Source organism: Stenella coeruleoalba (genome assembly GCF_951394435.1).
Source record: "Stenella coeruleoalba genome assembly, chromosome: 12".
Taxonomy (NCBI): Eukaryota; Metazoa; Chordata; class Mammalia; order Artiodactyla; family Delphinidae; genus Stenella; species Stenella coeruleoalba.
This window is the reverse complement of record NC_137158.1, coordinates 80,862,231-80,875,932: the sequence shown is the minus strand read 5'-3', so window position 1 is coordinate 80,875,932 and position 13,702 is coordinate 80,862,231. Positions and strand designations below refer to the sequence as shown.

At 48.7% G+C, this 13,702-nt stretch overlaps 1 protein-coding gene across 2 annotated transcripts in view; it reads right to left on the bottom strand.

The window, feature by feature from the left end:
* Nucleotides 1–13,702, bottom strand: part of ZDHHC14 (zDHHC palmitoyltransferase 14) — a 282,376-nt gene that overhangs the window by 25,553 nt on the left and 243,121 nt on the right. For both annotated transcript variants that reach the window (XM_079939445.1, XM_079939444.1), the window contains exon 5: nucleotides 10,880–10,928. In XM_079939445.1, coding sequence (XP_079795571.1) covers nucleotides 10,880–10,928 — 49 coding nt within the window. The remainder of the gene's footprint in view (nucleotides 1–10,879; nucleotides 10,929–13,702) is intronic.

The following is a 13,702-nucleotide window of genomic DNA, read 5'->3' as shown; positions in this document are numbered from 1 at the left end:
TTCTCAGAAAAAATGCACATACACACATTTTTTCCTTATAATTTCAGGAGGCTTAAAAACGCCCCTGATGCCTCTGCAGGGATACACATGGACCCCAAGTTAAAATGTCCTCATTTATTCTAATCCCTTCATTGTACAAATAGGTAAAATTTCATGTAAAATGAAGGGCTAAGGCCCAGAGTAGTCAAGCCACTTACAAAAACTCACATCGCACATCACGGCAGAACAGAACTGGAACTTGGTCTGCAGACTTCTAGGACAGAAAGAACCCTTCCCATGGCTCCAAGCTACGGAGTGTCACATGACAGGCCTAACTTTGGAGCCTCAAAGCTCACAACAGCAAGGCTGAGGCTGCCCGTGACATGCAACCTTGTCCATCAGTCCCACGGCCTTAGAGCCACCCCTGGGTGAAGAACTTGTCTCTGTTAATATGTCATCACCCATCTCCCCACATTCCAGCAATCAGGCTGGCGACAGGCTTTTTTGCCAAGTGCCAAATCTAGATTACAGTTTATTTAAAAAGTCTGTATTTCATGTGGGTTTCCGCATCGACCAAAATCCCCGGATTCCAGAATGGCCAGGGAATGCCAGAGTCCAAGGCTCTGCCTCGGGTGCTTCCACTCTGAGCACTGGGCGTATGTGGCCAGGGTGCCGGTCATACCGCACGGTGCTGAGGGGCCTTTCTCTGTGGGCACCAGCCAGGCACCCCTGGGTCCTCCTGCATCTTATTCTGCTTTAGGTCTCTGTCTGGGGTTCTGACATTGAAAATATAAGAAACAGATGTTGTTGGTAATCATCTCTTTCTTTCTTTTTTTTCCCCCTAAAAGTTACAGTAAGATAGGCAATGCTCACTTACAGGAAGAGCTTTGATGGAAGGGCAGATCTCAGTGATAGACCCTTTGTCCTCTAGATTGAGGGTCTAAATCAGCATTTAATCCTTTTAGATATTTAGGTTCAGGAACTTGTCAGTATATTTTCCTCATCATTAGATGACCCTATAATCCTTAGATGGAGATAAGAAACTACAGCTTGTGCCCCTGTCATTACAGGGCCCCCCACTGTGTCTGGGGTGGAGGCTGCTGACTTCCCGACGATTTACATGACAACACACTTTGAAAATCAAGTTTCTGGGACCTTTCAGACTGGATCATGGGACCATCATCCTTCAGTCTCTCAAATCCTTTCTCCTAAATGCTTATGTACCGGGAGATAGAGGTGTGTAGTTGTCCCAAATTAAACCTATGAAGTCACTAGAACTCCAATCAAAATTCCAGTTGGAATTTTTAAAATGGAATTTGACAAAAGGACTCTCAAATTCATCAGGAAGAGGAAATGTATAAGAACAGGTGAGGAATTTTGAAAAACAACATCAGGGAGGTGGGAGCAGGAGAAGACTTTTCTCGTAAACAAAACAAGGTGAGAACAGTCTAAACAGGCCGTGGGCATGTGGGGGTAAAGAAGGCATTTCAAATTAGTGGTGAAGGAATAGACCGGTGGTTCTCAAAGTGTGGCCTGTGGAAACTTAGGGTCCCCAAGATCCTTTCAGGGTATCCTCCAGGTCAGAACTATTTTCCTATCACCACCAAAACATTATTTCCCAGCTTCACTCTCATCCTACCACATGGTGGCTTCTTCTGGAGGCTGTGTGATGCAAGATGATGTCCTCATTCACTCTTATGCATTCTTGTGTTTTAAACATTTCTCAGTTTTAATTTTAAACACGGTATATAGAAATAGATATAATCTACATGAACAGAGGCTCTCTGGGGTCCTCAATAATTTTTGTTTGTTTGTTTGTTTTTGCGGTATGCGGGCCTCTCACTGTTGTGGCCTCTCCCGTTGCGGAGCACAGGCCCCGGACGCGCAGGCTCAGCGGCCGTGGCTCACGGGCCCAGCCGCTCCGCGGCATGTGGGATCCTCCCAGATCGGGGCACGAACCCAAGTACCCTGCATCGGCAGGGGGACTCCCAACCACTGCGCCACCAGGGAAGCCCCTCAATAATTTTTAAGACTGCAGAAGAGTTCTGAGACCAAAAAGTTTGAGAACTGCCAGAATAATTTAGTAAGTGGTATTGGGACACTTCACTCAACATTCGGGAAAAATGAAGTTAGAACTTTAGCTCACAACCCACACACACAATTCTATTACAGATCAATTACTGCGCCAAACTTAAGAAACAACATAGAAAGGTATTAGAAGAAAATAAAGGAAATACTGGCATCATCTTGGGGTGAGGATGTACGGAGCCATGTAGGATGAGATTTACAGATTGAATTTGTTAATAAATTACACTTTTTTGTATAAAAAGGTCAAGTTAAAAGGTAAGTGATAGGTTGGGAGAAAAATATTGGAAAAAGATAGTTATAAGATTATTATTAAGACTATATAAAGAACATGTTAATAGGAAAAGAAGAAACAGCCCAATTGAAAAATGGACAAAGAGTTTGAACTGGCACATTGAGGTGAGAAAAAAAAAAGGCTAACAGTCACGAAAATACGTGCAAGCTGAATATTGTCCAGAAAATGGAAATTAAAACCGATTTTTTTCTCCCCATCAAATCGGCAAAAATCACAGCACTGACAACTCCCGTGTGGGTGAAGGTGGGGAGAAATGGAGCATGAATTGGTATAATATCTTTAGGGGACAATACGGTACATTATATTTAAACTACACTTAGCTTTTAACTCAGTGACTCCACATCTAGTTGTCAATCCTAGAGAAATGCTTACACTTGTACACAAAGAGATACATAGAAGAAAGTCCACTACCTCAGTTTCTGAGCAGTAATAAAAGAAGTCTAAATACCCATCACTAGAAGAAGACACTATGGTTCACCTATACTCTGGAATTCTATAAAACAGTTGAAAAGAGGATGATGTACATCTATGTGTTGACATGGAAACGTCTTCAGGAAATATCTAAAAATCAAATTGTAGAACAATCCAAAGAGCATGTATGATCCCTTTAGGTAAAGCAGTCCCCCCAACTGTACATGTGTGTGTGTACATGCACACATGTATGTATTTAAACTCTGAGAGGATCATCTGTAAAGACCCACAAAACCCGACAAGAACTCCTACTTAATGATGACGAGTCAAGAGCGACGCTTCCTTTTTACCCTGACGTTTCTATCCGTGAGAATACGTTCTTGTATCACTTGGGTGATTTTAAATACCAAAAACCTCCTCTCCCGCTCTGTGATCTTCTGAGATCTAATCTATGCTTATTGTTCACAGAACTCCCGCAATCCACCTGGCCGGGGGCAGCGGGGAAGACTCTCCGATTCCCTGGGTGGAGGGGCTGGGTTCTAGCTCTGGAAACGTCAGTGCGTCACCGAGCATGAATCGGGGTCACTTAACCTCTCGGTGAGGTCCTGCTGTGAGACCTCGGGCACTTGTCCCACCTGTTTCCCGGGGGCTCCCTGAGCACCAGCAGACACCAGGATGGACAGGCCCTGAGAGCTGGGCTAGTGAAGGCCTGTCCTGCCCCCATGGATTTTCCATCGGCCCCCAGTGTCCCCTTTCTGACAGCACCCAGGCTGACTCCAAGCCTTCTACCAAATTCCACTAAAACAGAACGATGCCCACGAGGCTGGGGGTGCCTGTCGACGGTGCCGTGAAATAAGTGCAAACTAGGGGCAAAAAAGGCGTTCTGCCAAAAGCCCCCACCACGCAGAATCGGTGACCGTTCGAGGTACCAATCGTCCTTCTCGTTTTGGGAGAGCTGAACGATGTCATAATTAGAGATGAGTGTAACCCTTTGAAATGGACGTTAATGCTGCTACACTGAAGTGACCGTTAGTGGGCAGGCGTCCCCTCCCCCTGCTGGCCCTGTTCCTGAGGGGCTTCAGCTCCCTGAACCCCAGAAGTCTGCGAGGAGGGCCCGGCCATGTGGCTTCCCTGACTCTGTGTGACCAGTGACACTTCCAAAGAGGCTGGAACATTTCGCTTCAGGCTCCCGGTTTTTTTTCTGCTTCCATATTTCACGCAATAACCACAGAGGACCCTAAAGGCAGTCCAGGCTGACGTGGAGGTTCCATGTGCGACCTCCTAGATTCTGCTTGTAAATGTAGCTCAGCTCAAGCTCATTTCTCCCCAAACCGATGCTAGCTGTCTCCCTTTTCTGCTGTGCCCCTTTCCCCGGGTCACCTAGGGTTCGGACCCCCCTTCCTCCCCTTCTCCTCCCAGGTCCTATCTGACTGCAGATCTCCCCGCAGATCTGTCCCCTTGTCACCGATTTCAATTTCGGGGTCCTTCCTTTGCAAACATCTCCTCACTACCTCACTCCATTGTGTTCCTTGCTTCAAGACAAAACAAGAACAAAAAGCAGCTTGATTATGTCGTTCGCCTGCCAAAAATCATGGCTGGTTCCCCGGTGTCCAGGGGGAGAAGGCCGCTCGCTCTTTCACTGGTATTCAGCGCTGTTGGGACCTGCTTCCTGGGGGCGATTGGTCACGACCTCCAGCCCCAGTCGGTGATCAGCCATCACAGCACCCTCCTCCATCCCCACCGTGTGTGTGTGTGTGTGTGTGTGTGTGTGTGTGTGTGTGTGTGTGTGTGTCTGTAAGAGTATCCGGGTGCTGACACCATTAGGGCTCCCGGCGCCCACCCTGCTAACCTTGCCGAGTGAAAGAGTGGACACAAGCCTGGCTCCAGCCCTCCAGACGGCCTGCTCTCCCCTACACACCCACCAGGCCTCTCCCCTCCGTGTCCCTGTTAGAACTCCACCTTTCCAGGCCCTGTGCAAATGCCACCTGCCGCCCGTGGAAGCCTCCTGACTTCCCTGCAGGAGATGCAGCCTCTTTTTGGACCCTACTCCTACCTCCAGTGCATGCTCTGGCATTTTATGTCACTTAAGACTTATTCTGCTTGTAGGAACCAGAGTCAGAGCTCAGATCCTGGCATCCACAGAGGCTCGTTGAGAAGAGTGAGTCACCCCGTCCTTCACCGCTCCTCTGGCCTCTGGTTGATGTGCTTTGAAGCTCAAGGCTGACGGATCGTTCTAGACTTTGTAACCCTGGCACGTTTTGGGCCCAGGTGGTGGGCATTCAGTATAATGATTTTGAAGGAAGCAGAGGCTGAGTGGACCTCCTTCGTTGGACCTGCCTGGCTGGGTGGACTGAAGACGCAGTGCCACCCTTTTTGGAGAAGATTCTCCTTTTGTCTCTTTCCCCGGGGAAGGCCAGGGGGGCCTTTGAAAGCCCGGGCAGCCACCCCACTTCTCACTGAACCCCAGAAGCCCGCACCCCGCTGCCTGTGCTTCTCTGATGCAGAGATGAAAGGAAAGAAATGGCCACAGTCATGGGGAGCCAGCCCAGGAAACGGGAGGTGGAGAGGGGGCAGGAAGAAGAGGATGGAGGATGGGGCTCCGAGGCTGGACGTGCTCTTGCCAAGGGTGACCCTGGTGGTCGAACGTCCTTCCTCTTCCCCACGACAGCCCGGGAAGGGCCTGCTCAGTGCCCACAAGTGAGCCAGAGCCAGACATTCTACTCACAGCCACTTACAATGTTTCCCGCCGCCCCCGCCCACTCCTTCTCACCTGTGTCTCCTTCCCACCTCCTCCCAGAAAGTCAGTAGAAGGGAAGACATCATAAAGATCAGAGCAGAGGGCTTCCCTGGTGGCGCAGTGGTTGAGGGTCCGCCTGCTGATTCAGGGGACACGGGTTCGTGCCCCGGTCTGGGAAGATCCCACATGCCGTGGAGCGGCTGGGCCCATGAGCCATGGCTGCTAAGCCTGCGCGTCTGGAGCCTGTTCTCCGCAACGGGAGAGGCCACAACAGTGAGAGGCCCGCGTACAGCAAAAAAGAAAAAAAAAAAAAAAAAAAAAAAAAAAGATCAGAGCAGAAACAAAAGAAATAGAAATGAAGAAAACAATGACAAAGATCAATGAAGCTAAAAGCTGGTTCTTTGAGAAGATAAACAAAATTGATAACCCTTTAGCCAGACTCATCAAGAAAAAAAGGGAGAGGACTCAGATCAATAAAATTAGAAATGAAGAAGAAGTTACAACCGACACCGCAGAAATACAAAAGATCATGAGAGACGACTACAAGCAACTCTATGCCAACGAAATGGACAACCTGAAAGAAATGGACAAATTCTTAGAAAGGTACAACCTTCTAAGACTGAACCAGGAAGACATAGAAAATATGAACAGACCAATCACAAGTAATGAAATTGAAACTGTGATTAAAAATCTTCCAACAAACAGAAGTCCAGGACCAGATGGCTGGTCACCGGCGAATTGTATCAAACATTTAGAGAAGAGCTAACACTCAATCCTCCTCAAACTCTTTCATGCTGGAACTAGACACCGTCCCCTGGACACCTGGCTCACTTCCTGAATGAGCTGGTTGATGCCTTTCTCCTATAAAGTCCTGCTGGTTGCATGCGGGCCTGATGAAGAGCTTTTTACTTTAGCAATGTTCCCATCATTCATGGCAGTATTTCTGATAAGGAGTCCTGGCTAATTAGGCATTTTTGTTTCGAATCTCTCTCATTTCATCAACAACACCTTTTTGAGTTGGATATTTTGCAGATTAAATCCACGGTGAGAAACCTTCGCCTGTGCCCCCATTTGTCATCAAAATATTTTTGTATTATTGTCAGGAGATCAGATTGGAGGCTACTGAAGCATTTTAAATATATTTTCTTGCCCGAGAACACTCTGCAGGGGTCACTTGCAAAGGCTGCCCTGGACTTTCCTGGGCTCGGGCAATTCAGCCAGAAAACCTCCTCTTGTTTTAAGAACTTGGTACTTTGCAGATTCTTGCAGACTGCAGGTCTGGAGCGGACGAGCCGTGGGCAGCGCTGCCATCATCAGAGGACGGCTTCTGTGAGTGTGAAACATCACAGATCAGCCTCATCCGTCATAAATCGACCACCTCAAAAGAGACTCCCAAGCTCTTAAGGCCTCAGCAGCGGAAGGGAGCTTAGAGCTACTGAGTTTAATATTTATCTGATGCTAGAATCTCCTCCCACCCTGACCAGCAGGATGCATCCTCTTTTGGAGTGCCACTGTCCCTGTGACCCGTCCTCCCCAGGCCATACCGTTCCTGAGCAGCCCCCGTGGTTAGCGCACCCATCTCGGGAGCTAAAAGCCGCCCCTTAGAAGTTTCCACCCGGCTATCTCCATGGAGCCTCCAAAGCCACACGGGTGTCCAGAGGAAAAGCAGGAGCCAGAAATAGCATCCTGATGGGACCCAACCTTACTTATCACCATATGTTATCCCTTATAACCAGAACTCCTTTTTTCAAAAATACGTCACAACCCAGTAGAAACTAAAGCACACTTTTTCTTCTGGAATATGAATTTATGACAAAGCATCAGAACTCAGCACTTCTTAATAGACTCACTCAATAAGAGGGCATCTTCCCCAAAGCATGTATTTAAACAGAAAACACGTGGCCAGAACAGACTGCCTTAGGTCTTCACACCAGTGACTGGGGAGAGGCACACACAGAATGTTTCTGTGCTTTGTAATTAAAAACCCAGCACTGGGCTTCCCTGGTAGCGCAGTGGTTGAGAGTCCGCCTGCCGATGCAGGGGACATGGGTTCGTGCCCCGGTCCGGGAAGATCCCACATGCCGCGGAGCGGCTGGGCCCGTGAGCTACGGCCGCTGAGCCGGCGCGTCCGGAGCCTGTGCTCCGCGACGGGAGAGGCCACGGCAGTGAGAGACCCGCGTACCGCAAAAAACAACAACAACAAAAAAACCCCCAGCACTTTGCTTTCCTACGGGTGTGTCTGGCATTCCTGAAATTCTCCACTACTTCCAAAAATAAATAAAGAAGATCCGGGTTGGGAGTGTCGCTCCTCCCTCCCTATCGGCAGCTTTTCTTCACGTTCCTCCCGCGCCTTGCTCTTCGTTCTGCTTTTCTCCGAGAGAGAAATGGAGTGGTTTTATCAGAGGGTCTCTATGTTGCTGGGCAGCTCCCTGGGATATTCTGGCTTCAGCTTTAGGTCACCTTTTTCCAGGCAGGAGCCCAGCCTGACACTGGATCAGGAGGTGCCACAAAACCAAGTGGGGACCCAGTCAGCAGGGGTAAAGTTAGATAATAACTTCACCTATTAAACTGTGAAGGGTCGGCTAATTCAACAAGGACCTCATGGGGCATTCTGTTAGCATTTTCAACCTGAACTCAGGGCAGGAGATATATGTGTGTGTGTATGTGTGTATTCTTCTATATGTGTATGTACACACACACACACACACACACACACACATACGTGCATACATGTATGTATATATACACATACACACATACACATACATGTGTGTGTATATTTATGTGTGTGTGTATATATATATGTATTTTAAAGCCCATCGATTTTTGTCTCCCATCCCCTCTCTCCTAGATTAACAGAAAGGGCAGAAAGGGAAGGGAGGGAATTCACAGTCAACTCAAGAAGTGACCTGGTGACGTCTAGTGAGCTTCCTGGATGGGTTCAGAGACAGATCCACTCAAACCCACCTGCACCTGAGTGCCTGATTCCTGGGTACATCCTACCTGAAGGCCTGTGGGGTTGACAGGACAATGGCCTCCCCAAAGACGCCCTAATCCCTAGCAGCTGTGAATACATTATCCACGTGGCAAAGGGGAGTCTGTAGATCGAAGGTCATTGGTCTTGAGATGGGGAGATTTTCCTGAACGGTCTGGATGCGGCCACTCTTCGGAAGCAGAGAGGCTTTCTGGCTGAGGGCAGAGAGATGAGCGTTAGAGGCAGGGGGGACTCAGAGCGTGAGAGGGATTTGATCCCCTGTTGCTGGCCTTGAAGAGAAAGGGAGGAGTCAGGGAACGGAGCAAGGAGAGGGGCCCTCAGCCCTACACCCCATGAGTTTAGTCAACTACCTGAATGAGCCGGAAGAGGATTCTCCCCTGAGACTTCAGATAAGAATCCAGGCTGGCGACACCTTGGTTTCCGCCTGGGACCCAGAGAAGAAATCAGCTGAGCCTACTGGACTTCTGACCTGCAGAACCGGGTGATAATGAATTTATGTGGCTTTAAGCCTCTTTTCTTGTGGCTATTCGTTACAACAGCAACAGAAGCTAATACAGCCGGCACGTGCCAGAGCCGTGCTGGGGAAGGCCCTGGCCCGGATGTGCCGGGGTGCCCTGCAGCCGTGTCTGGAGGCTGTCAGGGGCCTGCCATGCGCTCAGAGCAGGCTGTGTTGCCACAGCTGCAGCTGCCAAGCTTCTGAACGTGGAGGACACGCCTGGGTAACACCTGTACAGGGGAAATGCCTGGCTGTTGGCTGAGAGGCTCAGCCCTGGATATGACAGCACTGTTTGGAAAGGCAGTGGCTGAGATTCTCAGGAGCTTTCAAGAACCACGCCGTAGGAGAAACTACGCGGGCCTCTCACTGTGGCGGCCTCTCCCGTTGCGGAGCGCAGGCTCCGGACGCGCAGGCTCAGCGGCCACGGCTCACGGGCCCAGCCGCTCCGTGACATGTGGGATCTTCCCAGACTGGGGCACGAACCCGTGTCCCCTGCATCGGCAGGCAGACTCCCAGCCACTGCGCCACCAGGGAAGCCCAGGGGAAACTCTTTACCTCTACCTGAGAATGCTATTTCAAGGGAAGATAAGTTAAAATTTGCTCTGAACCAAATAAAAGCATTTCTCTCCTTCGTCCGCTTTCCACACGAACAGCACAGTTTGCACACCGCTGAAACACACTGTCACTCCTTCTCTCAGCAGCGTCTGTCTACTCCCCTTACTGGGGAGCGCAATGCTATTGATTACACAGACCATAAGCACAGCCAAGCCAGGAGCACGAGCAGACGCGTGCTCTAGAGGACGTTCTGGCAGAGCTGCCTGTGGCATCCATTGCCACACATCGTCCAGCACGGGCCCATGGCCTCAGGAAAGGCACAGGTGCCTGGGACCGGGGAGGGGAGATGGCTAAGCCTGCCACACTCTTGAGGCTTCAGAAAGCATTCCAGCTGGCAGCCCAGACCTCAGTGCCGGTTCTGAGCTGCATTCATAAAACTTAACAAGACTAGCATGTTTTCATGATGGAACTGATTTCCTGAAAGACTTAGACGAGCCTCTTCTTCAGGGAAGAAAAGACAAGGCTTGGCTGTAAGCTATGCCAAAGCAACATGCCTTGAAAACCGAAGGACACAGAGAAGCGATGATGGTGGAGGATGGTTACCCCTGGCAGGGTTGGGGAGGGAAACGAAGGAGGCATTTCCCATGGGACCTGCTTTTAGCAGCCACCGATGCTGAGAAGTTCATTCCCAGCACAACCTTTCCTTCTGGCCAACTTCTAGCTAACTCTAGCTTCTCAGATCATTAACAGAAGACAGGACATACCTGTGAAATGTACTCTCCAAGAGCCTCTGTACATCTTCATCTGTCCCTGTGCCTCTTTAAGAGATGAGCAGCTGACTACAGAATCTGTAGTAGCCGCCAAAATTCTGTGCTGCCCATGAACACAGAGGGTCTGAGGACCCCCACATGGCGACTGTACCAAGATGGGACCCACACAGGGCGTCTGCAAATATTCCGTAGGGACCACCCGCTGATCAAAATGTAGCCAGTTGGAGCTCAGCCTGACTTCTCCCCAGACCAACCTGATGTAAGGCAAATCAGTGTGGGTTTCTGGGGGTGGGCAAGAATTCACACTTAGTTTTCTAGTGAAAGAGCACTTCAATTTAAACAAGGCTAAATGAGTCACTTCGACGTTCAAGCATTCAGAGGCTGTTACTCACACAAGTGAGTGTTCGGGAGTTCTCTGGATACTTTACAGAAGAAAAGGGAACACGATTTATGAAAAAGAAAGCCAAGGCACCACATGAAGAGGTTATTGAGTAGATGTGGCCAGTCCAATACTTAACACGTTAGCATTGTAAAAAACAACAGCCAGAAAGGATATCTTGCAGGACTGTCCTTAAGAGCATTTAGGAATCCTGCTTGCTGTGAACCTGTGGGAAGGAAAGCAGAATTTAGTATTCAGACATCACCTCCAGAAAACAGCCTTCAGGCTGAAAGCTCTCTCATCTACATAAAAATAATAGGTGTCTAAAGAGCAATTAAATAATTACATTTTGTGGTTCTGTAGAACCCAGTGCACTGATCAGAGATTGAGATTCCACTGAAGTTATTCAACTAGAAAGTGGCAGATTCATAAGCAGACCCGACATCTGCAGGATATTTCTTCAATAAAAGCAGATGGATGCCTGCATACTTTCCCGTAAATTATAGTTCTGATTACTCCTTTGTTTTCCTCATTTGAATGGGAAAACAGAATACTGTATGCTATTTTTTCCTCTTCTTTTATGAAACACTGTTTTCCCAAAGTTTGTTAACTTTTGACCCTGGGCATCTTGTAAATTAGGCTACGCATAAAAGATGTCTTTCTCTGCATCCCAGAGTAAACAAACTCACAAAGCTGAAGTTTATGACTGATTCCTTCTGGGTTTGAGACATATTAATACGAACTGTCTGCACAAGAAAACATTTCTTCAGGGGCCTGAGTAAAGATGCATCTGACAAGAAGCGATTTTTATTTTATGTATTGGTGTTAAATGTTTTTTAAAAAGAAAAGCCCCCATGGAGGAGCTCTTGGTGGTCCCACCTTGGGGTGGCAAGTCTGGGTCCATGTGTTTTGGGGACATAATCTGGCCCTGGGGCGGCTGTGAGATAAGCGGGGAGGACGGATGCCATGGGACCGGTTCTAGAGCATTCTGTGGCCTTGTCTGCTGGCGAGGCTGCAATGTGGGAGAGAGAGGCAGGGCCCCAGACTCCTCTGTGTAACTGGAGGCCAGGCTGGCTACTGGGAGGCTAAGGTTGGGACTGCTCCAGTTCTTCCTCAAGCTCCCATCCCCTCTGTGCCCACTGGCCACCACGGGAGCACGAGGATGTGCCGTTTGCTAGGATGCCAACCGGTGGGAGAGCTAACGAGGAAAGGTGTTCTCTTCCATCCCTGCTAGGCCAGGAGGGTGAAGCCAGCACGTGGACAGATCTTAGAGCAAACACAATCTTGAGGCAAAAGGAGGGACGAAAAGAAATGATTTCTCTTTCCCTACTGAACCCAAATTGCATCGCTTTCCCAGACTCTGCTTCCAGAAGTCACCTTCCCAGCAATCTCTGTGACCCCGGGCTTCCTCCCCGGCCACCCCTCGCTGTCCTGTGTCCCCTCTCAGAGCCCACTTCCCGGCAGGGAGGACTCAGGGGACAGTCCCCCCGCTGCTCTCAAACAGCTCTCTGCCTTTGCCAAGGCTTCCGGAATCTTAGGGGGATCACGGAGCCTCGTAAGACTTCTTGCCCTTCCCGAGAGCAAATCGGGGTTCAGGCGGGCTCGTTCAGTGGGGGCTGTAGTGAGGATGCAGAAGCAGGGGAGAGGAAAACCTTTATCTGCTTCTGTCCAAAACAGTCGGGTCACTTGCAGGCAGGTAAGTTCAGAATGCTTTCTTTGTGGAAGACCGGATTACCGGTACCTCAGCATAAACTACAGCAAAAGCTCCATTTTGCCGAAACCAGGGTGAGTAAAACTTCAGAGGAGATGAAAATGCCACTGTGGTGGCAGGCGTCGCTGTGTGTGCCTCTGCGTGTGCGTGTGTGCGCGTGTGTTTGTGTTCCCAGAGCTTATGTGCGAGGCTGAGCAAGTGAAAACTGCTTGATATCCGGAATGTAGGGGCAAGGCCAAAAATGAATGTGACTATAGACAGATAGATAGATAGGCATTTTGAAGTCGCTAAAGATGCTGTAAGATGTAATGTTAAATATACACATATATTTAAGATATAAGATGTTAAAGACTATTTTTCAGTGCCATAAATATGCTGAAATATCAGTACTTCTGTCTTCTCTAGCTGTGTAAGCAATTGCTTCTACTGTCTATTAACACATACATAGGACCCTAGTTACACTTTTGCCATCTTGAGACTCTGAAAATAGAACAGGTGCCTCGGCAGGGCGCTGCGGCATCCTTCCCGGGTGGTGTGGAAGGGGTCTCTGATCAACGTTAATCCTCTTCTTCCCATCCCACCAAGTTATGGCTCTCAATCATGTATTACAAATTTGTGTCACGTTCAGATCAAAGGATTTCAGTCAGAAAGAACGGGAACTAGGATTTTAAATGCCTAAGAAAACTTGGGATAGGCCATTCATGTCCAAAATGGACCAATAGTTAAAAAGAACTAATGTTAAACTTTCCATACCTTCCGCTTCCCCCAGCCCCCGTACAAACCCCACCAAGAGAGCAGCGGGGAGAATGTGTGTGTCCAAGTTCAGCCTTGGCACACTGTGGTTTCAGCACTGCTGCAGGGAAGCAAGTGAGGTGTGTGTCCAGATACTTCCGGAAACACTCCAGAGAGAGGCTCTGCACTCGCTAATGGGTGGGTGTACTTCAGGAATGTGGACAGAGGCCATGCTGGTCTTTAACGTTGCTAATGGAACCGTAATGGAAGTTTAAGGCTCACGTTTATAGGTCAAAGACAAGTGGCTTCCTTCTCATCACTGCCTATTACAGGAGAGTGAGAGGCCAGGAGATGGAAGAAATTCAAAATTATGACCTTAGGAAGGGTAATGAAAAATGCCATTTGCTTAGGCAAATATATATTAAAGTCATGTATATCCACACTTCATTTTTAATAAAGTCGCTTCCTTCATATGCCAGGGGTAGCTTGCCAATGTTCTGGCAGGTAATTAAACATCTTATCAAACATACATCTTTAACATTTATAGATATGTGTGT